Below are 22,125 nucleotides of genomic sequence, written 5' to 3'. Positions count from 1 at the left end.
CAAAGATGTGCTCGATAAAGGACAGAAATGGTATGGACCTAACAGAAGCAGAAGATATTAAGAAGAGATGGCAAGAATACACAGAAGAACTGTACAAAAAAGATCTTCACGACCCAGATAATCACGATGGTGTGATCACTGACCTAGAGCCAGACATCCTGGAATGTGAAGTCAAGTGGGCCTTAGAAAGCATCACTATGAACAAAGCTAGTGGAGGTGATGGAATTCCAGTTAAGCTATTTCAAATCCTGAAAGATGATGCTGTGGAAGTGCTGCATTCAATATGCCAGCAAATTTGGAAAACTCAGCAGTGGCCACAGGACTGGGAAAGGTCAGTTTTCATTCCAATCCCAAAGAATGCTCAAACTACTGCAAATTGCACTCATCTCACACGCTAGTAGGAGAAGGCAATGGCACCCCACTCCAGTACTCTTGCCTGGAAAATCCCATGGATAGAGGAGCCTGGTGGGCTGCAGTCCATGGGGTCACTGAGGGTCAGACATGACTGAGCGACTTCACTTTTCACTTTCATGCACTGGAGAAGGAAATGGCAACCCACTCTAGTGTTCTTGCCTGGAGCATCCCAGGGACGGGACATCCTGGTGGGCTGCCGTCTACGGGGTCACAGAGTCGGACACGACTGAAGCGACTCAGCAGCAGCAGCACATGCTAGTAGTGTAATGCTCAAAATCCTCCAAGCCAGGCTTCACAATACGTGAACCGTGAACTTCCTGATGGTCAAGCTGGTTTTAGAAAAGGCAGAGGAACCAGAGATCAAATTGCCAACATCCGCTGGATCATGGAAAAAGCCAGAGAGTTCCAGAAATACATCTATTTCTGCTTTATTGACTATGCCAAAGCCTTTGACTGTGTGGATCACAACACACTGTGGAAAATTCTTCAAGAGATGGGAATACCAGACCACCTGACCTGCCTGTTGAGAAACCTATATGCAGGTCAGGAAGCAACAGTTAGAACTGGACATGGAACAACAGACTGGTTCCAAACAGGAAAAGGAGTACGTCAAGGCTGTATATTGTCACCCTGCTTATTTAACTTATATGCAGAGTACATCATGAGAAACGCTGGACTGGAAGAAACACAAGCTGGAATCAAGATTGCCGGGAGAAATCTCAATAACCTCAGATATGCAGATGACACCACCCTTATGGCAGAAAGTGAAGAAGAACTAAAAAGCCTCTTGATGAAAGTGAAAGTGGAGAGTGAAAAAGTTGGCTTAAAGCTCAACATTCCGAAAACGAAGATCATGGCATCCGGTCCCACCACTTCATGGGAAATAGATGGGGAAACAGTGGAAACAGTGTCAGACTTTATTTTGGGGGTCTCCAAAATCACTGCAGATGGTGACTGCAGCCATGAAATTAAAAGACACTTACTCCTTGGAAGGAAACTTATGACCAACCTAGATAGCATATTCAAAAGCAGAGACATTACTTTGCCAACAAAGGTCTGTCTAGTCAAGGCTATGGTTTTTCCTGTGGTCATGTATGGATGTGAGAGTTGCACTGTGAAGAAGGCTGAGCACCGAAGAATTGATGCTTTTGAACTGTGGTGTTGGAGAAGACTCTTGAGAGTCCCTTGGACTGCAAGGAGATCCAACCAGTCCATTCTGAAGGAGATCAGCCCTGGGATTTCTTTGGAAGGAATGATGCTGAAGCTGAAACTCCAGTACTTTGGCCACCTCACGCGAAGAGTTGACTCATTGGAAAAGACTCTGATGCTGGGAGGGATTGGGGGCAGGAGGAGAAGGGGACGACAGAGGATGAGATGGCTGGATGGCATCACTGAGTCTGAGTGAACTCCAGGAGTTGGTGATGGACAGGGAGGCCTGGCGTGCTACAATTCATGGGGTTGCAAAGAGTTGGACACGACTGAGCAACTGAACTGAACTGAATGAAAGAATCTGAGTTTTTTGGATGCTATATTTTTTGGTCACTTTGACACATTCAAACTAAATCAAGAAAACTCTCCCATGCTGCCTGACCTCCCTTCTCACTATCCCTATCTTTAATCATTCCCTTAGGACAGACACCAACTTATAGACACTCTCTCACAGGGATGAAATTTTTATATTTATGTCCTTTCCACTGTGTCACAACTTCTGCCTCTTTAGCAAACTGACAAAATCAGTTATAGGTAATTCCTTTCAGGGGTAACTTATTTCTCAATGTGAAATGAGTCATATCCTTGGAATTTTGATGATTTATTCTTTCGAAAACTGGCTCATGCATTGGTCACCGGAAGGACAAACAGCAAAGCAGGTGACAAAGATGTTAAAAGCATAGCATATTGGTGTTTAAGATGGAGGACAGAGCTGAGTGACAGGAGACACCAAGAACTTGGGTGACGGAGACATACAAAATATCGGCTTCCAGAGTCATACTCTAAGAGGGACCCGCCTACTGGAAGTCTCTCTGTCACATCTATGTGGATGCTTACTGCTCCCTTGACCATCCCTCTAGTACCCTGCGTAACACCCAATGGGTAATATAAAAAATTCTGCCCTACTCCAAGATCCAATTTTTGAAGCTGTGCCATGAGACAAACTATACTTTCAAAAAGACAATGATACATAATGGGGAATTATAATTTTGACAAAAAAACTAAAATCAAATCAGATATGACCAACAATATCTCAAAGAACAAACTTGTAACCTATATCAGAGATACCCAAAATCACTCTGATTAATCACCCTAATGACCAACCTGAATGACAATGATAATTCTTTACCAAAATAACTACTGTAACATAACTAAATATCTGGGCATTTCTGTTATAAGAAAGAGTAACGAAATTTCTTTTTTCCTTTTTCTTTCTTTAACACATGCTAAGAGCCCAGTTCAAGGCCTGCCTGAAGTGAAGATGAAAGTACAGTTCTTAACCTTAGTGATGGTACAAGAAGTTTACAGCTTGATTCTGTGCACTGTGGCACCTGGGAGATTTGTGATTTTATTTACTTATGTATTTTCAACTATAAACTAGTAAAGCCACCTTTTATTGAGGCGATCTCCCTTTCCAGTTTTTTCCATCACTGCCCTGGCAAGACCCACTAACACGAAAGGTCTGCTAGCAGAAAGGAGAGGCAAAATGGGGGACTTCCTTGGCAGTCCAGTGGTTAGGATTTGGTGCTTTCACTGCAGGGACCCAGGTTCAATGCCTGGTCGGGTAACTAAGGGAAAAAAAAAAAAAAAGAACTCAGAAAAAAGAAAAAGAAAAGGAAAATGACCTATAAATGTTGACAGATTTGATCTGTGATGGATTTGAATAATTTTATTATATCAATTGTTACAGTGCCATAAAGAGGCCATCTGCTATTAAAAGTTCTCAAGGAGGATCCCCCAAGTGCAAGACTTATAAGACCAAGCACAATCTTTCTACATGGTGAACACCATACTGTAACTGTAAATTAAGCCAGGCACTATAAAATGATGAAGAGCCTATCCTTTAAGAGCAGACATGCCAGGGACTTCCCTGGTAGTCCAGTGGCTAGGACTCTGAGCTCTCAGTGCTGGGGCCCTGGGTTTGATCCCCAAATGGGAACTATATCCCACATATTACAACTAAGACCCTGTGCAGCCAAATAAATAAATAAAAATAAATATTAAAGAAAAAAGAACAGACATGCCAAAAGACTGAAGAAAGGACTTCTCCAACACTGGATGTCACAAGTTGAGTCAAACCACTATGAAGAAATGGGAAGAGAAAATGCAAAAGAAGCATTAGGCCCAAACTGTACCTGAGAAGACCTAGCCTTCTCTTCAGTCAGCCAGTGGCTAAGACCACACAAATTCCTGAGGAAAACTAAAGGCAGCTGGGCACTCAGATACATGTTGTGTCAGTGTAAAAAGCTTGTTAGTCAAAGACGGAACAATCTGGAGAGCTACAGAGAAGTGCCCTTTCTTTCCTGAAAGAGAAGGAGGTCGTAAGTTCAGCACTGGCTTTCTATCCAAGATTCAAAAGATGACTTCTGTGGAAAATCAGTAATCATTACTGAGGCCAGGTACTTTCCATACATTATCTTATCAGGTGAGTTTCATTATTCCCATGTTTCAAAGGAGGAAATTGAGGCTTTGAGGTTAAAAACTGGCTGGAGGTCAGAGTGTTGACCCACACCTGTCAGATCCCGAAGCTGAGCTGTACCCTATCTACTATACTGAGCTCTCTCTAATACTCACCTCTACCTATTGCCTGAGACTTTAAAAATTAATCTGTAATGCTAAGAACAGTGAATATTAATTTCTTTCAACTAAGACACAAAATAGCCCCAGCGTATAAAATCCAACTCCAGACAGGCAACCTGGATTTAAATGAGCCAAATGACACTCCTAACAATTAGTCACAGAGACAGCAGGGCTTCTTTCCCTTTAAGATGCATGACCTAGTGAACTGGACTTTGCCTCCCCCAAGAAATGCATTTCATTTTAGTAAATGGTGAGTAGATTCCATTCTAGAGCAAACAAAGCGAGTAATGTAGAGTCAGCCCACAGCAGAAAGAACAAGAAGAACTGTGTTGTGACAAGTTACCATGTTTTTAACCTCACACTGCACAGCATCAGGCCAGAATTAGCTATTCCCACACAACTGCCTCATGAAAAGGACTTATTTTCATAGAAACATGGTTGATTAACAGCTGCCTAAACAATGGGCACTTAGTGCTTTTAAACTGAATGCTTATTTTTTGCCTCCAGGTCCAACAACCAAAGCAGAGTCCCTCCTTCACTGTGAACCTCCCCACCAAATACACGATGAGCCCTGACCAATGGGCCTGACCCCGCGAGACCAGCCAAGGAAAGAGTGGATCTTTGGAATCCAGCATGGCAGCAGCAAGAACTGAACAAGGCCGCATCAGGAACAATTCCAGGGTCAAATCCATTCAAGTCCTGCCTGGGAGTCTGAGAAAGGGCTGAAGCTCGTTCAAGTTGCCCTTACAGCCAAGGGACTGAAGGATGAGATGTCAAAGGCACAGGACTGGAAAAGGAGGAGAGCTGGTTAACAATGGAACTGAGGGCAATCTGGCCGTGGCATCTGTCACTCCACTCAACTGCCAGTCAATTAATTTGAGAACCAAGTGAAGTTACATGTACCTAACTGAAACACATCAGTACTAAAAAATGAAGAATTAGGATTAATTGGGTTCACCTGGATCAGGTTAAAAAAGGAACAGATTCAAAAGGGACTACATTAAACTACATATTATTTTTATGGCTGCAAAATAAAATTCAGACTAAACCCTGAAATACAATACCACATCAAAATACAGACTTGGTCACAGCTGACCCGATGTCACTATTAACATCTACACTGTATTTCTAGTGCATTTTCAAATTTTCAAAACATTTCCAATGAGGACCCAATATCGTGTGTCTTCCAATAGAGGAAGAGCTTGTGAGGCACCCAAGGGGGCTGCACAGGTCTCCTAAATCTTCCAGTCTTAAGTTTTCCCCAACTAGATCCTGTTAATGGCAAGGTTGTGGGGTTAAAACTAATTTATCCAGTTCCACACCCAATCCCTGGATCAACTCCAGGCAGAGTAAGTGTCACTTCTCTGATTCACTAAGAGATGCGGGGAATGACTACCTCCATCAGACCAGACCTTTCACTTTAATAGTCAGCAACAAATCCCTGTGAATACAGCTACCGAAAGGTTTTCCAAAAACTCTGCTCTCTTTGGATGTATGATGGGAAGGTGTCCCACAGCAGGATCAGTGCCAAAGGGCCAGGCTGCCTTCCCTCCACAGACAAAGGTAAGGAGAAGACACTCCACTCTTGTTCTGCTTTGCTACTTTAAAGTGCATTTCTTTACTTTTCAGAAATAACTTCATCAATCAGAAAGCTGCAGCATGAAAACCTGCTCTTCTAACACTGCTGCTGCTGCTAAGTCGCTTCAGTCGTGTCCGACTCTGTGTGACCCCACAGACGGCAGCCCACCAGGCTCCCCCGTCCCTGGGATTCTTCAGGCAAGAACACTGGACTGGGCTGCCATTTCCTTCTCCGATGCATGAAAGTGAAAAATGAAAGTGAAGTCGCTCAGTCGTGTCGGACTCTTATCGACCCCATGGACTGCAGCCCACCGGGCTCCTCCATCCATGGGATTTTCCAGGCAAGAGTACTGGAGTGGGGTGCCATTGCCTTCTCCGCTTCTAACACTACATGTGCACTAAAAATCTGTACATCCTCTGATCATGCGGTTCCATTCTCTAATTTAGCACTCATTTACCACAGATGCTAATTACACCAACAAACCCTGCCAAGGGAATCATTTGGTATCACACAGGTCTTAGCAGGGCTCAGCATCATGTGATCAAATCAGACAACTTGGGCTTATGATCACCAGCCAACTTTGCACATTTACAACTCAGCTAAATTAAAAACACATTAAAACACCAAAGCTGAAATATAATGTGTCCCAAGTTAGATGCTCTATAAAAACTTCAATTTTCTCTCTAAATACTTCCACACTGAACACAAACAATACCTTTGCCTTAGGCCAACTAGTCTAACTTCTAGAAATGAAACAAGTATTTAGAAACTTTACTCAGCTCTCACTTAAGGCAGGATTCACTGGCAAGTAGTTTGTTTTTGTTTTTTAAATGTCTCAACATTACTGGGTTCTCTCTGGAATTACTTCACAGGTATATTTGTAATATGCCGTTTTTAGATATATTTTACCCCAGTGCATGAAAAATAAAGACTTCACTATTCTACATTTGCAACTGAGGCAATACTGATTGATTAGATTTCTGAATGATTAAAGTGAGGGGGTGGTGGGTGAACCACTGTGCTCTTATTTCAAGTATTGGGCTAGAATAGATTTTTCATAAAGTTCAGTTCTTCCAACAGCCATTCATAACAGTTTAAATCAAAACATATGTAGCAGCTTGAATGAGGTTTTTTTTTTTCTTTGTGTTTTCCCGATGTATTCTGCTACTTCAGAAGTGGAAGAAAAATCTAGCTTTGCTAAAATTACAACTCAGGACAAAATGATTTCTTGTTAGAGCAAAGGAGTGTTAGGGGCCTCTGACCTGGAGACTATTTTACTGGCAGGAATAACTTTATAGAAAAAGCTATCTTTCCTTTCTTTACCTTCAGACTTTTAATAATAATACTTTACACTGTCAATGAGTCAAACATCCTTTATCCACTTGTACTGTATTCAGTACTTCCAAAACGTCACCCTTACTCTACGATTGTTGCACCCATGTCTTTTGTTCAATCAAATTTACTAGTTGCCCGTTGATCTAGAAATGCCCTCCATCCTTCAGAATTTACAGGCTCTTGGCCAGTTTCAGAGTAGAAATTCCTTCTTCCTTCCCACAGTATGAACCTCTTGTCCCAAAGGCATGCCACAGGGGCTGGGTCATGTGTACTCTCTGACCTTCATGGAGAGCAAAGTAACAGGAGCCAGAAGCGTTTCACTCCAACTTACCAAATGCATATTATTCGATTTCTTTCTGTTTAGTCCTCTAACCTAACAATTTAAGTTTCACATGAATAGGTGGAAGTTACACATGACCTGGAACAAATATCATGGACAGAGGAGCCTGGTGGGCTACAGTCCAAGGGGTCACAAAGAGTTGGACGTGACTTAGCAACTAAACAACAACACGATTCCACAGATAACAGTGTTTGCGAAATGCAAAGTGCTGCATACTGATTGCAAACAAAGGCCTCATAAAGGTCCAGAGAAAACAGAACGTGGTCTCTATCCAGCTGCTACATGTTGGTAAGGGCGGGCTGCTGCTGCTGCTACTAAGTTGCTTCAGTCATGTCCGACTCTGTGCGACCCCACAGACGGCAGCCCACCAGGCTCCCCCATCCCTGGGATTCTCCAGGCAAGAACACTGGAGTGGGTTGCCATTTCCTTCTCCCATACGTGAAAGTGAAGTTGCTCAGTCGTGTCCGACTCTTAGCGACCCCATGGACTGCAGCCTACCAGGCTCCTCCGTCCGTGGATTTTCCAGGCAAGAGTACTAGAGTGGGGTGAAGGGTTGGGCTACCCAGCTTCTTTTCCCCAATCTTCTGTAGACTAGAAAGTGTCTGCTTTCACTTAAAAGCCCAGTTAAAACATCCGCCCTCCCCCAGAAAAGAGAAGGAGATGGAGATGAAGAAAATATACCAGTTCAAATTGTCCTCTGTCTGGACACTCGCGGGAGTCTCAACAGGGGCAGAGCCAGAAGAGACGAAGAGGTGCCAAGGGCAGACAGAGACACAGACTACACAAGGCAACAGCGCTCTCTACTGCTCGAGCAGGGAAGGACACCAGCCAATGCACCGGAGCCGGCTATGTGGTCTCCTACTCAATGGGGAAAAAGAGGAAGCAAGGAATCAGTCAGGCTGGACAGAAATTCCATCACTGAAGGCAGAAGGATATTCTCAAAGAAATAGTGAACTCAACTTCGTTAAATACTTATGCTAGTTCCTTCAATGGGATGTCACAATCTGTGGCATCTACTTAACCTCCATTTACCCCTGGGAACAGGAGACCCAACCATAAGGCTGTTTCTGAGAAGTAAGCTTGGTAGAAGCTACTCTGAGGACACCAGCCACTGGCTTTTCAGCGTTAGCCAGAGACTTGTTTTCAAAATATCTCCCCGAATCCATCATTTTCTATCCCTTGGTTTCCCATTCTGTGACATCTCCTACTACCCTCATGGGTACACTATCATGCATCAAAAATCAAGAACTGGGGAATTCCCTGGTTAGGACTCCACACTTTCACTACGGAGGGCCTGGGTCTGATCCCCAAACAGAGAACTAGGATCCCTGCGATCCTAGCTGTGCGATGTGGCCAAAAAGTCTAGAACTGAGGAACTACAGTTAAGAAAAAGGCTGCTTTCCAAGTTGTTTTTATGTGTGTATGTGTATGTGTGAGGGGGGTGGGGGGGAGTGGAGATGGGAACCGTAGTCAGGCATCAACATTGCCAACTGTTATTTTGCTTCCCAAGTTTTCTTGGTTCTTGAGTTCATCAGATGGTTGATGGTCTCAGAGCAAACTACCTGAGAAAGAATTCTCAGGACAGCAACAACAATAAGACAAGGTCCTGCTTGTCTCAGACACCCTCCCCAGAAGCCTAATATTAGAATGAGAAGAGACAGTTAACACTTCGCTTATCGGACAATCTGGCCTCCCCACACAAAGTCATATGCCAATAGAAAATTAGGTCTCAGAATCAGACTTTGAAAGTCAAATATTCCTGCTCATATTACCATTCTCAAAAGTGGCAATTACTTATATCCCTGCCATGGTGGGCTAAAACACAGAAACTGCTGTTTGGACCTTGCATGGGGAAGGAAAAAACTGTCAATCCAATAAAATGAACAGACTACTGGAATAACTTGCATGCTGAATCCTGTTCTTACTGCTGAAATTAACACAGTTTAAAAGAATACCTGGAACGACCTCTAAGTAACTTCCACATCACTCAGCACAGGAGAAAGGGGACCAACATTAGTGAAGTAAGGGAGAAATGGGCTCTCAGAGGGACTTTGCATCAGACCACAAGGCACCTAGGCAGCCACCGACCATTGTTCTCCAATCTCTTAAAGACCTAGAGAAAGAAAGCAAAGGCAAGTGCCTAGTAGGCAGATTTTAAAAACTTAAAACTACTAGCTTCAATGACTAAACCAATCCCTGATTGGTTGGAATGTACAGTAAGTCTGGGCTTTAAGCCAATCAGAGTTCTGGTCGTTGGGAATGAACTAGACAGCAGAGCAACTGCCACTCACTTGGGCCAACATTTTATTAAAACTGCTCAATTTACCTGGCTTCAGTTAATATGTGGATCTGAATTAAAGCAGCAGGGAGCACAGACATCCTTCCTCCAAACTCTACCTGTGCTCCTGCTATGATTAATTAACAATTTTGCCACTTGTTAGTATCGGGGTTCAATCAATTATTTGCTGTTATTCAGGATTCTGTATTCCTAGGCTTGCTGCTGCTGCTGTTGCTAAGTCGCTTCAGTCCATAGACGGCAGCCCACCAGGCTCCGCCGTCCCTGGGATTCTCCAGGCAGGAACACTGGAGTGGGTTGCCATTTCCTTCTCCAATGCATGAAAGTGAAAAGTGAAAGTGAAGTTGCTGATTCTTGTCTGACTCTTAGCGACCCCATGGACTTCGGCCTACCAGGCTCCTCCGTCCATGGGATTTTCCAGGCAAGAGTGCTGGAGTGGGGTGCCATTGGCTTAGCCCTTCCTTAACCATGACTTCTTTGTCCCGTGTCCCATTTCTTCATGGGACACACATGAGTATACCACACATACTTAGAGTATACCAAAATGAAAATGAATGCTGAGAGCAGTTTCTCTTTGACTGGGGCTCAAGGTCAGAGACAATTCCCATTCACCTTGCATGCTTTGTCTAGCTGCCTGCCCTGGAACTTCAAGAGAAAGTTTAGGGGGACAAAAACCTAGGAATTTGAAACAGAGTGGGGAAGAAGGGGGAGAGGCATCCCGGCAAGCTCCACAGTTAAGGCCACAAACTCCAAAACACCCCAAGGAGCTGCACTGAATAGCAACTTCTGGATATGGATCCAGAGTTCAGTGCTTCCCATGACCAATATGCAGAGAGAAATAAAAGGCGAGATTCCAAGAGTCTAGTTTCCGGTACCGAGGTACCAAGAAAGGGCCTCATAATGACTGTTCGTGCTTTTCTCCATCAGGAAAACAGATACTGAGAGGATCAGCCCAGGAAATCAGGTGAGGATGCCCTGCTCCCTGGCGGCTCAAGTGGTGAAGAATCCGCCTGCCAACGTAGGATCCCTGGGTCGGCAAGATTCCCCGAAGGAGGAAATGGCAACCCACTCCAGTATTCTTGCCTGGAACATCTCATGGACAGAGGAGCCTGGTGGGTTACAGCCCATGGAGTTGCAAAGAGTCCAACATGTCTGAGCATGCACGTATGCCCTGCTCCTTAGTCAATGGCTCTTGTAGGGTCTTCCAGACCCCACTGCCCAGTCAGATCCCCAAGGGATATGCTGAGACACAAGTGCTTCTTCTCTTGATAAGCAACTTGAAATCCTTTGATTTTACCATAATAAAGACTACCTACAGTGACCAAACTGCTCCCCAATCCAGGAAATGTGAGCTGAGAGCCTGCACTCAAGATAGGCATTCATATATCAGGTAAAACAATCAGCAACTTCTCAGGAAAATGAGAAGACCTTAAATTAGCTGAAATAAACAACCTCAGAAATTGAGTCCTCTGGGCTTCCCAAGCAACTTTGTCTGTTATGGTAGGCAAAGAGAAATAATAATCCTCATATTCAGAAGCCCGATCTATTTTGGACTGCCAACTAACACACCTTTTATTCTAGCCTCTCAGCTATGACGGAAAAAAGAATTTTGTGCAGAGGAACAGGCAAAAAAATTGAAGTCCATTTCTTTCTCTCTAGAGACTCTAAAGCTAAGGAAATAAAACATGCAGCCATTTAAAATGCTACAACCATGAGGTCGAACCTCTTGAAAGCTCCTCACTCTGCCCTCGGTGGGACTATGACAATTCAGAAGCAGGCTACCCTTGGGCCACAATACAAGGAAGAACTCCTTGCTGCACTGGACAAAAACAACCGAGAGAGACCCATCAACACTCCTGTCCCCAAGTGAACTGGGACTATGACTGTAACAAGAGACAACACAAACTTGGCCAAATAACTAACCAAGTCAGGTAGTAAAGGGCATTTGTAAGAGACATACCTATCCCTGCCCTCTGCTGTGGCTACACAGGAGGACTCCAGGATACGTAAAAAATGCGAAACCATCTTCCTCCAAAACCTCTAAGTCACCACTCCATTTTCAGCATTAGAAATCTACACGTAAACAAGGCTTTTCCTTACTAACAGAGTCCAATATTTACCCTCCTAAGGATGTCTTACAAGACAGAAAGTGAAACTGTGATATTTTTACTTGATTATATTTTCCTTTTGACTTTTTTTATGTGATACACAATAAACATATTTTATTATGTTTTAAAAAGATCTATATGTTTAACATACAGGTCTATTTCATAAGGATGCTTTTTTTGTGTTTTTTTTTCCTTAGTGGTGGCTAAAACCATGTATTTTACACTCAATGAAATCTTGAACTCCATGAAATAAGGCAGTTAACATAAGTTAACACCTTTCCTTATTCTGTTAACTGCTTGCAAATATCATGTTTTTGCGTGTGTGATGTGGGGCCCCCAGGCGGTGCAGTGGTAAAGAATCTGCCTGCCAAGGCAGGAGATGCAGCTTCGATCCCTGGGTCGGGAAAATTGCCTGGAGGAGGAAATGGCAACCCACTCCAGTATTCTTGCCTGGAAAATTCCATGGACAGAGGAGCCTGGTGGGCTATAGTCTGTGGGGTCAGACTGAGCAGGCAGGTGCTATCCACCTGGTCACATTACAGCATCACCTGTTTTACCTTTTCTTATGACAGAATATGGAGAAGGCAATGGCACCCCACTCCAGTACTCATGCCTGGAAAATCACATGGACGGAGGAGCCTGGTAGGCTGCAGTCCATGGGGTCACTAAGGGTCGGACATGACTGAGTGACTTCACTTTCACTTTTCACTTTCATGCAATGGAGAAGGAAATGGCAACCCACTCCAGTGTTCTTGCCTGGAGAATCCCAGGGACGGGGGAGCCTGGTGGGCTGCCATCTATGGGGTCGCACAGAGTTGGACACGACTAAAGTGACTTAGCAGCAGCAGCATGATAGAATATCCTCTAAGGCTGAAATTTTTTTTAAGGAAAAAGATTTGCTTTACATAGGGGCTTTGACATGAAACTCAAATTAGGGACAGTGCCTACATCAGAAATTTATACTGAATTCATTTTAAATTACATATAGCCCATCCCAGGGACCTACTAACCTGCAACTACATTTTGTCAAGGTTCTCAGCTCCCAACAAGTCAGGAACTTGAGACAACTGGCTGCAGTAACCACCCTTAAGCTAGTTAACTATTCATTCTGCCTCCTTGAGTACTTATGTTTCAAATATGGATAGTTAAAAAAAAAAAAAAACTCAGAATCCTGATTTCAGATCTCATGAACTAACCACAACCACCACCTCAAACCACCCAGACTGAAGCCAGAATGGCCTTGGTATAAAGATACGAAATATGTGGGAAAGAGACTGTGGAACTGTAGTCAATTAACTCGTGGTTGATAAAGACAGGGCTCCAAACTTCCAGAAGCTTTTTGTTAATTCTGCTCCATATTTAGGACAAGTATGACTACCCACAACTGTGTTCCAGCCCCACTTCCAATAACCTGCCTTAGCTGTAGCCAAAATCCAGAGTGTTCTCGAAAACCACTCACTCAGCAGCTCCCTTGGCTGGTCCGGACTGGCAATCTCGAGCCACTGCGGCTGCCCAGCAGCGCCAACAGCCCAAGCAGCTGCCCTCCTCCTTGCTGCTTAACTTAAAAAACAGCCCTGGGAAAAATGAGGATCTTCGGAAGGGTGGAGGGAGAGGGCTTGACGTGTACAGCATGAGACAAAACCCCTCACCCTTCTTTCTCTATCACCTTCCACTTCTGGGGTAACCGAAGGGCCACCAGGTCAATCATGGAGACACACACAGTCACCTCGGGCCCAACTAGTGCTCGCTGGGGTACGATTACGGAGGAAAGGGGTGAGGACAGCAAAAGCTCTGCAGATGCAAAGGGCTGATAGACAACAAGGCACAGAAATTAACAAGAGAAGGAGGGGGTCGGGGGAGGTGTAAGAAGGCATCATTATCGCGGGGCCGCCTCCTCCACCCCGCAAAAGACCTCCAAGATCCCCTCAGAGATCTGGCCTCTACGACGAGAACGACCTTCCTCTCTGCTTGGGATACAAGGCCATATTTCAGCTCCTCAGCAAGGCGGAAGCGGGAGAGGAGGGCAAACCTCCAAGAGCGCCCCTTCAGGGGGTCCATCCGGACTCAATTTCAGATTGGGGGGGGGGGGGGTTCTCGGAGGGCGGGGCATCGCCTCTACAGGGGTTGCACCACAGCAAGGACAGGGTTCCCGGAGCCATGGAGCTGAAGCTCGCCTCTTCCCCTACCCTGCCACCCAGTTACCTCTTCGCCTCCTCGTCATCTAGCAGCTCTGGCTCGGTCGCCGCCATTACCACATCGCACTCCGCGGCAGCCGCCATCTTACCGCCGGGACCAGAGAGCCGGGTGGGAGGTCGGCGGTGAAGAGCACTTCCGGTCGGAGCATCGAGCAGCTCACCGGCGCTGCGCCCAGAGGGGCTCCCTCGGGCCCTTCTACCAGCGAGAGGCTCTGCTTCGGGCCAGAGCGGCCTCCCGCCCCCGGAGGTCCAGGGTGGTCTCCGCGCCGGGGCGGGGGGCCAAGGACGGTTCCTGTGCGTAGGGGGCGCCACTTTACCCGTGGGGCCGAAGAGGGTATAGGAGGGTGTTGCCTCTCTAGGCTTCGGCTTTCCTCAGTATTCTGAGAGCTTCGTTGCCATAACAACTTCCAATCCTAGAGCGTCTCCGGTGATGCTCCGGGAGTCTGAGTTGGGTAGGGACGCGGTGACCCAGGACCCTGGAGATAAAGAGCCCCCCCCCCACTAATACCTTCCCGACCTTTGAGTATGTCCACAGCCGCCTCCTGCGAAAGGCAAGAAGAGACACTTTGAATCCAGTTTTCCTAGTGTTCATTGGCCCCTGGAAGCCCTGCCCAACCAAGCCTGGGGAACGCAGGGCGTCTTCGCACCGCGCCTTTCATCCCCTCTGGATCTCCAAGTACCAACTGGTTCATCACCCTAATGACGCTGACCCTTTTATGAGGCTGCTTTCATGTCAGCCGCCTGGGAGTGCCATCTCAGCATTAAGCCTAGGGAGGGTGGCACAGAGCCCCAGACCCTGCCCTGGAGTTTATAAGGCAGCTCGCAGGGTGAGGTCCCTGTTCCACAGTGTCCCCAGTGCTCCCAGCCCTCATATAAACTCCCTGCTCAGCACGCTTGTTTTGCCGAATGCAATCTGGATTGGGAACTCGGACAGGGCAAGGACACAGCTTAATTTTCATAGCGCTTCACCCAGACCAATAATTTTTGTGGAGCTGACTTAAATTGGGGTTTCCTGACGTTAAACTGAGGGGCGGGGAGGTTGAGGTTAAAATATTAAAGTTAACGGTTACCAAAGAAGGGGTCAAGATAATTTAAGAAGATTTTATCCCCCTTCACCAGTAAAAGTCATGCCATTGTCCATGAGCTGCTTGCACAGTCCCTGCCTACCACAGTACTGAGGGAGCTAAACCACACCTGTCGCTGGGTAGTGGAGGATGGGAGAGGCTCCACCGGGGTTGGAAGAGACATGTCATTCCTCCAGCCAGTCATTCAACAACTCTCTCCAAAGCTAGGTTGGGAAGGCACAGACTCGGGCCCTGCTTGCCAATGGCTCATGGTCTATAGTCTAATGCAGGAGGCCCACCTATCCTTAACCACCTTCCTACTTTGTGTTCTCTGCATCTTAAACTCTCAATTTAGAGAATGGATACATGCATATGTATGGCTGTGTCACTTTGCTGTGTACCTGAGACTATCCCAACATTTGTTAATTGATTAGCAGTTTTCAGTTTAGTCGCTCAGTCATGTCTGACTCTTTGAGACCCCATGAATCACAACACACCAGGCCTCCCTGTCCATCACCAACTCCCGGAGTTCACTTAAACTCATGTCCATCGAGTTGGTGATGCCATCCAGCCATCTCATCCTCTGTCGTCCCCTTCTCCTCCTGCCCCCAATCCCTCCCAGCATCAGGGTCTTTTCCAATGAGTCAATTCTTTGCATGAAGTGGCCAAAGTATTGACTATACGCCAATATAAAAAAAACTCCCAATTTATCACCAAGTCTTGTTGATTCTCTCATCAAATGTCTCTCAAATCTACCTCCTTTCCACCCCAATTCAGATTCTTATCATTTTTTGGAAATCTTGGAATACTACCCTACTCTCCTAACTAACCCCAAGTCTCACCTCTCTCCAATCTTCACTCTTTACCAGAGTGAACTGCTTAAAAGCAAAAACTGATCATGTCACTTCACTGGCATAAATCCCATCAATGGCTTTCCACTGCTGTTAGAATAGAGTAGGATAGAGTTTGAACTCTTTGGCTAAACACACAGGTCTTAGATTGTTTGGCTCCTTTCTACTATCAATACTGAACCCAAATACGTGTAGTTCCAGTAAATGCCATGGATGTTGCCGTATTTTCTTCACCCTTTCCTTCCACCCCCTTCAAACCTCAACACAGACCTGACCTCCTCCAGGAAGATTCCATGGATAATGTGATGCCCACTGTCCCCAAGTTAAATACCCCTTGGCTGTGCTCCCACGGCACCTCTGTAATAGATCTTACATGCTAGACTGTTATTGGGTTAGATGTCTAGCTCCTCTGGATGGTGATATTCTACCAGGTCTAATTCGCCAGCCTTTTCTCAGCACGTAGTCCTGTTAAGTGGCACAGAGTATGCGCTCAGAAGACATCGGATGAATAAACCACTGAATAAACGAAGTGTTACTGTAGTAGCCTTTAGAAAAAGAACATCTGGGCATCTGAGACACCAGAACAGCACCCGGCGCGTCCCGCCAGCATATAACCTGTGCCCTGGCGACCACCTAGCCGAGGTTCAGACCGTCATTTCCCCGCCGGCCTCTGAGGGCGCTGTGCCGCCGGCGCCAGCTCTCCGCCGCCGGAATTGGTCTTGCCGGATGGAAGCTGCGGGGGCGGGACCAGGCGGAGCCTGGATCGACGCAGAACAAGATCCGAGTGTTTGCAGTGGTGCTGCCCCACCCCTGGTCCCCGGGATCCTGGAGGGGCCCGGCTGTGCTGCTGCGAGGGCCCTAGGAGGTACGGGACTGGGAGGCCGCGGTCGACCACGGCTTTTGGGACGCTTTAGGTGGCAGGATTCTGATTCCCTCTGGGAGCCCCCTGGTGTGGAGAATGTGCAGGAGGCTCGTGTGGCAGTCTCTCTTGGGGTACCCCTTAATTGCGGGGCTCGCGGGAAGTGGGAATCTGTACTGGGAGTTACCTCTGGAGAAGTTTCTGTGTGAGAACCCTTTGGGAAGTTATCTCTGTCTCTCCTCTCTGGGGGAATCTTTGTCTAGGACTTCTGGGAAACCTGTGTTTGGGGTGCCTTGAGATCTCTTGGAGTGTCTTGAGATTTCTGCGTCTAAGCCTTATCTGGGTATGTCCAAGGGCAGCAAAGTATACTCCTTTACAAAGTATTGTTTTCTTAGATTCCTTCCCTCCTTTGTTTCTTGTCTGATGTTCTTCATCCTAGCCATGGCCTTGACTGGGAATTGGAACGGATTGTCCAGATAAGCCTTTCTGGAAAGCAGAATGTTCTTAATTGTTCACTCCCCAAGAAGAGTGATGTAAGATAGATCCGCACAAAATAATATCTCTGGTTATTTCTTTACGGGATCATGGAGCTCCCTTCAGCAACTGGTGGTCCTCTACATCCTGTACATTCTGTGCACAGAAAAGATCCTGGATAGTGGTTCCTTTAAGCCAGCTACTCTTCCCGCTTTGTGGCAACATTTACTGAGCACTTGCTCTGCACCACTTACTGACCACATACCGGGGATAAGATGAGTACAATGCAGCTCACTGTCCAGTAGCAGACACAGACATGTCAGAGACACTATAGCGGACATAGTACTCCCTGCTGAGGGTGGTGGACAGTGCCAACTCCTCACGGCTATGCGTTTGGTTCGGAACTTGGGCCCTCAATTAAGGGAAGGCCCTGTTCTGATCCTGCCTCACCCAGTGTGCTTCCATTCTTCAGGTTGAAAGCTAAGCATGGGGAAGAGCTGCAAGGTGGTCGTGTGTGGCCAGGCTTCTGTAGGCAAGACTTCAATCCTGGAGCAGCTTCTGTACGGAAACCATGTGGTGGGTGAGTTGTTGGGGATGGGCTGTGGTGGAGGAAGTGGAAGTATGAAGAGAAGATTTGATCACGACACAAAGAGGCTAAAAGTTGCTCCTGGTGGTGCTCCTAGGATCTGAAAGATCCCAACCCTGCCACACAGAAGAAATCTGGAAAGAGGAAACCCAATATCGGAGAAGGATAGGAAGGAAAAGCTTGCAAGTCACGCTGTGCTTAGCATGGTATCAGCATAAGATTAACTCTGTTCCGCACATCATTCCAGTCCAGCCAGATTTGAAGTCTGACCCCGATCCTCAGCCCTGACATTCCTTTCTCCCCCTATCTGGTTGGCCTGTTAGGATATCCTCAGTCACAGGTTCCCAATCTCTTTTCTCCCTAGAAACAAGGTTGTTGTTGTTTTTCTAATCTGTGCTGAGTCTTCGTTGCTGCACGGGTTTGCTCTAGTTGTGGCGAAGGCAAGAGAGGGCTGCTCTCTAGTTGCAGTGCATGGGCTTGTCACTGCAGTGGCTTCTCTTGTTACGGAGCACGGGTGCCAGGGCACATGGGCTTCAGGAGTTGTGGTTCCCGGGCTCTAGAGCACAGACTCGGTAATTGTGGCGCAGGGGCGTGGTTGCTCCAAGGCACGTGGGCTCTTCCCAGATCAGGGATCAAACCCAAATCTCCTGCATTGGCAGGTGGATTCTTGACCACTGAGCCACCAAGGAAGCCCAGACACAAGTTTTTCCTCCTCATTTTGTCCCAGGTTCTGAGATGATCGAGACGCAGGAGGACATCTATGTGGGCTCCATTGAGACTGACCGGGGGGTCCGGGAGCAGGTGCGTTTCTACGACACCCGGGGGCTCCGAGACGGGGCCGAGTTGCCCCGGCACTGCTTCTCCTGCACTGACGGCTATGTCCTGGTCTACAGCACGGACAGCCGGGAGTCCTTTCAGCGCGTGGAGCTGCTCAAGAAGGAGATTGACAAATCCAAGGACAAGAAGGAGGTGTGGGGGGGAACCCCGGTGGTGAGAGACAGCGGGCCCTGGGCTGGCTTTGGGAGGCCCGGAACGGCTCTGTTTTTCCCTCATTTGCCAGGAGCTAGGTTTGAAACTGGAGGGCGGGGATGGAGACCACTGCCAGGTATCTTCACCACTGGAGGTGCCCACATTTTGAGACAGCTCAGCCAGAGAGGCTACTCGAGTTTAGGAGATCCCTGACCTAATACAGGATGTCTTCACTAAGCTTTTTTAATAGTGGTTGTGTGCTCAGCTGTGAAGGCCCTTTTGTTCTCAATCAGGCATTCTGGGAGTGCTTCCTCACCAGTTAACTTAGCCACCAACTAACTGGCTCCCAGTAATGATTAGGCATGAATGACACAGGGCTTGTAACAGAACTCCTGGAGGGGGTGCCAGATGGAGGCCCCGCCCACAGTTTTAACATAGGAAGAGATGAGACCTCAGCTGTTGAGACTTCTTCCCCTCCCCTAGGACTCCGAGGTGGAAGTGATTACTTTTTCCTGTCCTTCCTCTGTTCAAGTTCTGGCTTCCATCTGCACCCGCTCTGGAAGTTCTTTGACAAGCCCGACGTGGTCACTGGCCCTCATCCCTGCCCCCAAGGTCCATGCTGCAGCCACAGGCCTCTCCTGTGTTCCTCTTCCGCAGGTCACCATTGTGGTCCTCGGCAACAAGTGTGACCTGCAGGAGCAGCGGCGTGTAGACCCGGACGTGGCTCAGCACTGGGCCAAGTCGGAGAAGGTGAAGCTGTGGGAGGTGTCAGTGGCTGACCGCCGGTCACTGCTGGAGCCCTTTGTCTACCTGGCCAGCAAGATGACCCAGCCCCAGAGCAAGTCTGCCTTCCCCCTCAGCCGCAAGAACAAGGGCAGCGGCTCCTTGGATGGCTGAAGTGGTGCCTTCCCAGCCCTGGAAGATGGGCTGGGGGGAACGGGGGGTTTAGGTGAGCTTTGCTTCCCAGTCAAGGTGGGGAGCTCACCACTAGGCCAGGCAGCTGGGCTGTCCCAGGCTCAGGTCGCTTTTGCTCCCTCCCAGCTCTGGGAATTGCTGACAGTCTAGGTTAGCACTGCCAACCCCCCAGCCCCCATCATATCTGCCCTGCGGTGACTGGGGTGGTTGTGGGTCACTGTACTTTTACCTGCCAGGAGAGGAAGCAGAGCTCTATGCAGAAGCGCCGCATCTAGGGTCTGCTTCCCATCACAGGGACCTCCCGCTTCCTGGTTTCCTGCCAGTGTCTATTCTCCTCTCTTACGCGCACACACCCCCTGTTCAGGAAGCCTCTACATACACACCACCCCCCCCCACACACACACACACACGGCATCAGCCTGGACTCTAGAGAAAGGGTGTCCACGTATCTGTGTGTAGATGTGCATGTGTGTGTGTGCTGGTGTTTGGGTCACACACACACACTTATGGCACCAGCCTGGACTCTAGAGAAAGGGTGTCCACGTATCTGCGTGTAGATGTTCACGTGTGTGTGCTGGTGTTTGGGTCACACACACACACACACACACTTATGGCACCAGCCTGGACTCTAGAGTAAGGGCATCCATATATCTATGTGTAGGTGTGCACGTGTGCATGCTGGTGTTTCACACACACACACACACACACACACACATACATTGTCTCTCTCTCTCTCTCATGGCACCAGCCTGGACTCTAGAGAAAGGGTGTCCACGTGTCTGTGTGTAAATGTGCATGTGTGTGTGCTGGTGTTTGGGTCACACACACACACGCACACTTATGCCACCAGCCTGGACTCTATAGAGTAAGGGCATCCATGTATCTGTGTGTAGATGTGCACATGTGTGTGCTGGTGTTTGGGTCACACACACACACACTCACACACTTATGGCACCAGCCTGGACTCTAGAGTAAGGGCATCCATGTATCTGTGTGTAGATGTGCACGTGTGCATGCTGGTGTTTGGGTCACACACACACACATACATTGTCTCTCTCTCTCTCATGGCACCAGCCTGGACTCTAGAGAAAGGGTGTCCAGGCATCTGTGTGTGTGCTGGTGTGTGTGTGTGTGCACATGTGTGCACATGTGTGTGTGCTGGTGTTCTGGGCACCTCCTCACCCAACAGCCCAACCTCTCCCCTGTCCTCTCCTTGGCTAGAAGAAGCTAGCCTCCTGGGAGTGTCCTTTTCTGTTGTAACTCTTCCCCCAGCTTCCTCTTCCTGCTCAGGGAGCATGTCACTGAGTGAGGTGGAATGAAATGCAGCTGGGCTGGGAGTCAGCAGCTGGCTTTGTGGGCCTGCAAGGCCCTTCCCCTCTCGGGGCTCCGCTTTTCTCATCTGTAAGATGATTTCGATTCTATGCTCTCTAGCCCTGTGGTTGGATACTGCCCGCAACTGCGACTGTCCCCTCAGCTTCTCCCTTTTCAAGGTGCTATGCCTACGGCCCCGCAGGCTGGGACACTGCTCCCCCCGACCACCAGGGGGCAGGAGCGCACTACTCGCTCTAGTTGCCAGAGCGGCCGCCCAGCGCCCAATCAGCGAACCTCCCGGGCCTGGGGACCGGTCTTTCCCGTTCCTGGGGTGGTTTTCAGCTGATCGCTGGACTTCTATTTATCAATTTCCTGTGTTTATATGCCTGCTGCCCCGGTGGAGGCTGGGCAAGGTGCTCCTCTAGCGCTCCCTTCTTACCTCAGATGCCTGAGCAAAACAAGGCCAGGCAGGAGCAGCTTCTCAGGAGCTGCCAGGCCTGTCGGGGGCTCAGAAGGGTGGTCACACTTCCAGCACGCTGTTCAGGTGAGCTTGTAACCTGCAACCTCCCGTGCTCACCTGCTTCTGATGCACACACCTAGCACAGTGAAACACTACAGCCAGATGACCTCTAATACACGCCCCTTCTCCCCAGGACGGGAGAGGCGAGCAGGGGCAGGCGGCCCAGCTGGGCGAGTCGAGTTTTAGGGTGTATACAGGCTTGAGCTTAAATTCATTTATTGATGTGTTGGACACAATAAAACCACAACTGTTATCAAAAAGTTTCCCTCCCCTCCCCTCCCCCTTTTTTCTTGTTCCCCCATTGGAAATAGCTTTTTAAAAAAATAACAGGCGGATACTGGCGACGTCCCATATGGTGGGGTGGCAGGTGGCAGTGCTGGGGTGGGAGCGGGGTGGTGGCAGTCATCTTGACAGCACGAAAATGGGTCTCAAGAGTGAATCCCAACACTCGGGTTCACAACACAGCGAGGGGGGCTTGGGCTGCTGGTCTGGGGAGAAAGCTGAATTGAGTGCTGGGGGC

General features: G+C 47.9%; 2 protein-coding genes across 2 annotated transcripts in view; one reads left to right on the top strand and one right to left on the bottom strand.

The window, feature by feature from the left end:
• Nucleotides 1-14,245, bottom strand: part of DNAJC7 (DnaJ heat shock protein family (Hsp40) member C7) — a 30,408-nt gene extending 16,163 nt beyond the window's left edge. The window contains exon 1 of the mRNA XM_055575874.1: nucleotides 14,064-14,245. Within this exon, the coding sequence (XP_055431849.1) occupies nucleotides 14,064-14,140 (77 nt within the window). The 5' untranslated portion in view covers nucleotides 14,141-14,245. The remainder of the gene's footprint in view (nucleotides 1-14,063) is intronic.
• Nucleotides 14,246-16,713: 2,468 nt separating this feature from the next.
• NKIRAS2 (NFKB inhibitor interacting Ras like 2) lies at nucleotides 16,714-21,865 on the top strand. Its single transcript, XM_055575872.1, has 4 exons — nucleotides 16,714-16,836; nucleotides 17,777-17,884; nucleotides 18,618-18,859; nucleotides 19,517-21,865. The coding sequence occupies exons 2-4, from the start codon at nucleotides 17,791-17,793 to the stop codon at nucleotides 19,754-19,756; spliced, it is 576 nt and encodes a 191-aa protein (XP_055431847.1). The 5' UTR covers nucleotides 16,714-16,836; nucleotides 17,777-17,790; the 3' UTR covers nucleotides 19,757-21,865.
• Nucleotides 21,866-22,125: the final 260 nt, after the last annotated feature.

Source organism: Bubalus kerabau, chromosome 4 (assembly GCF_029407905.1).
Source record: "Bubalus kerabau isolate K-KA32 ecotype Philippines breed swamp buffalo chromosome 4, PCC_UOA_SB_1v2, whole genome shotgun sequence".
NCBI classification, from domain to species: domain Eukaryota; kingdom Metazoa; phylum Chordata; class Mammalia; order Artiodactyla; family Bovidae; genus Bubalus; species Bubalus kerabau.
Note: the sequence above shows the minus strand (reverse complement) of the source record. Positions and strands in the feature narration are given on the sequence as shown.

Excerpts from the sequence above, each read along its gene's own strand:
- NKIRAS2 (XM_055575872.1), top strand. The coding sequence starts at position 17,791 with ATGGGGAAGAGCTGCAAGGTGGTCGTGTGTGGCCAGGCTTCTGTAGGC. Across the intron at positions 17,885-18,617 it reads GTACGGAAACCATGTGGTGG|GTTCTGAGATGATCGAGACG; the intron begins GTGAGTTGTTGG and ends ATTTTGTCCCAG. Across the intron at positions 18,860-19,516 it reads AATCCAAGGACAAGAAGGAG|GTCACCATTGTGGTCCTCGG; the intron begins GTGTGGGGGGGA and ends CCTCTTCCGCAG.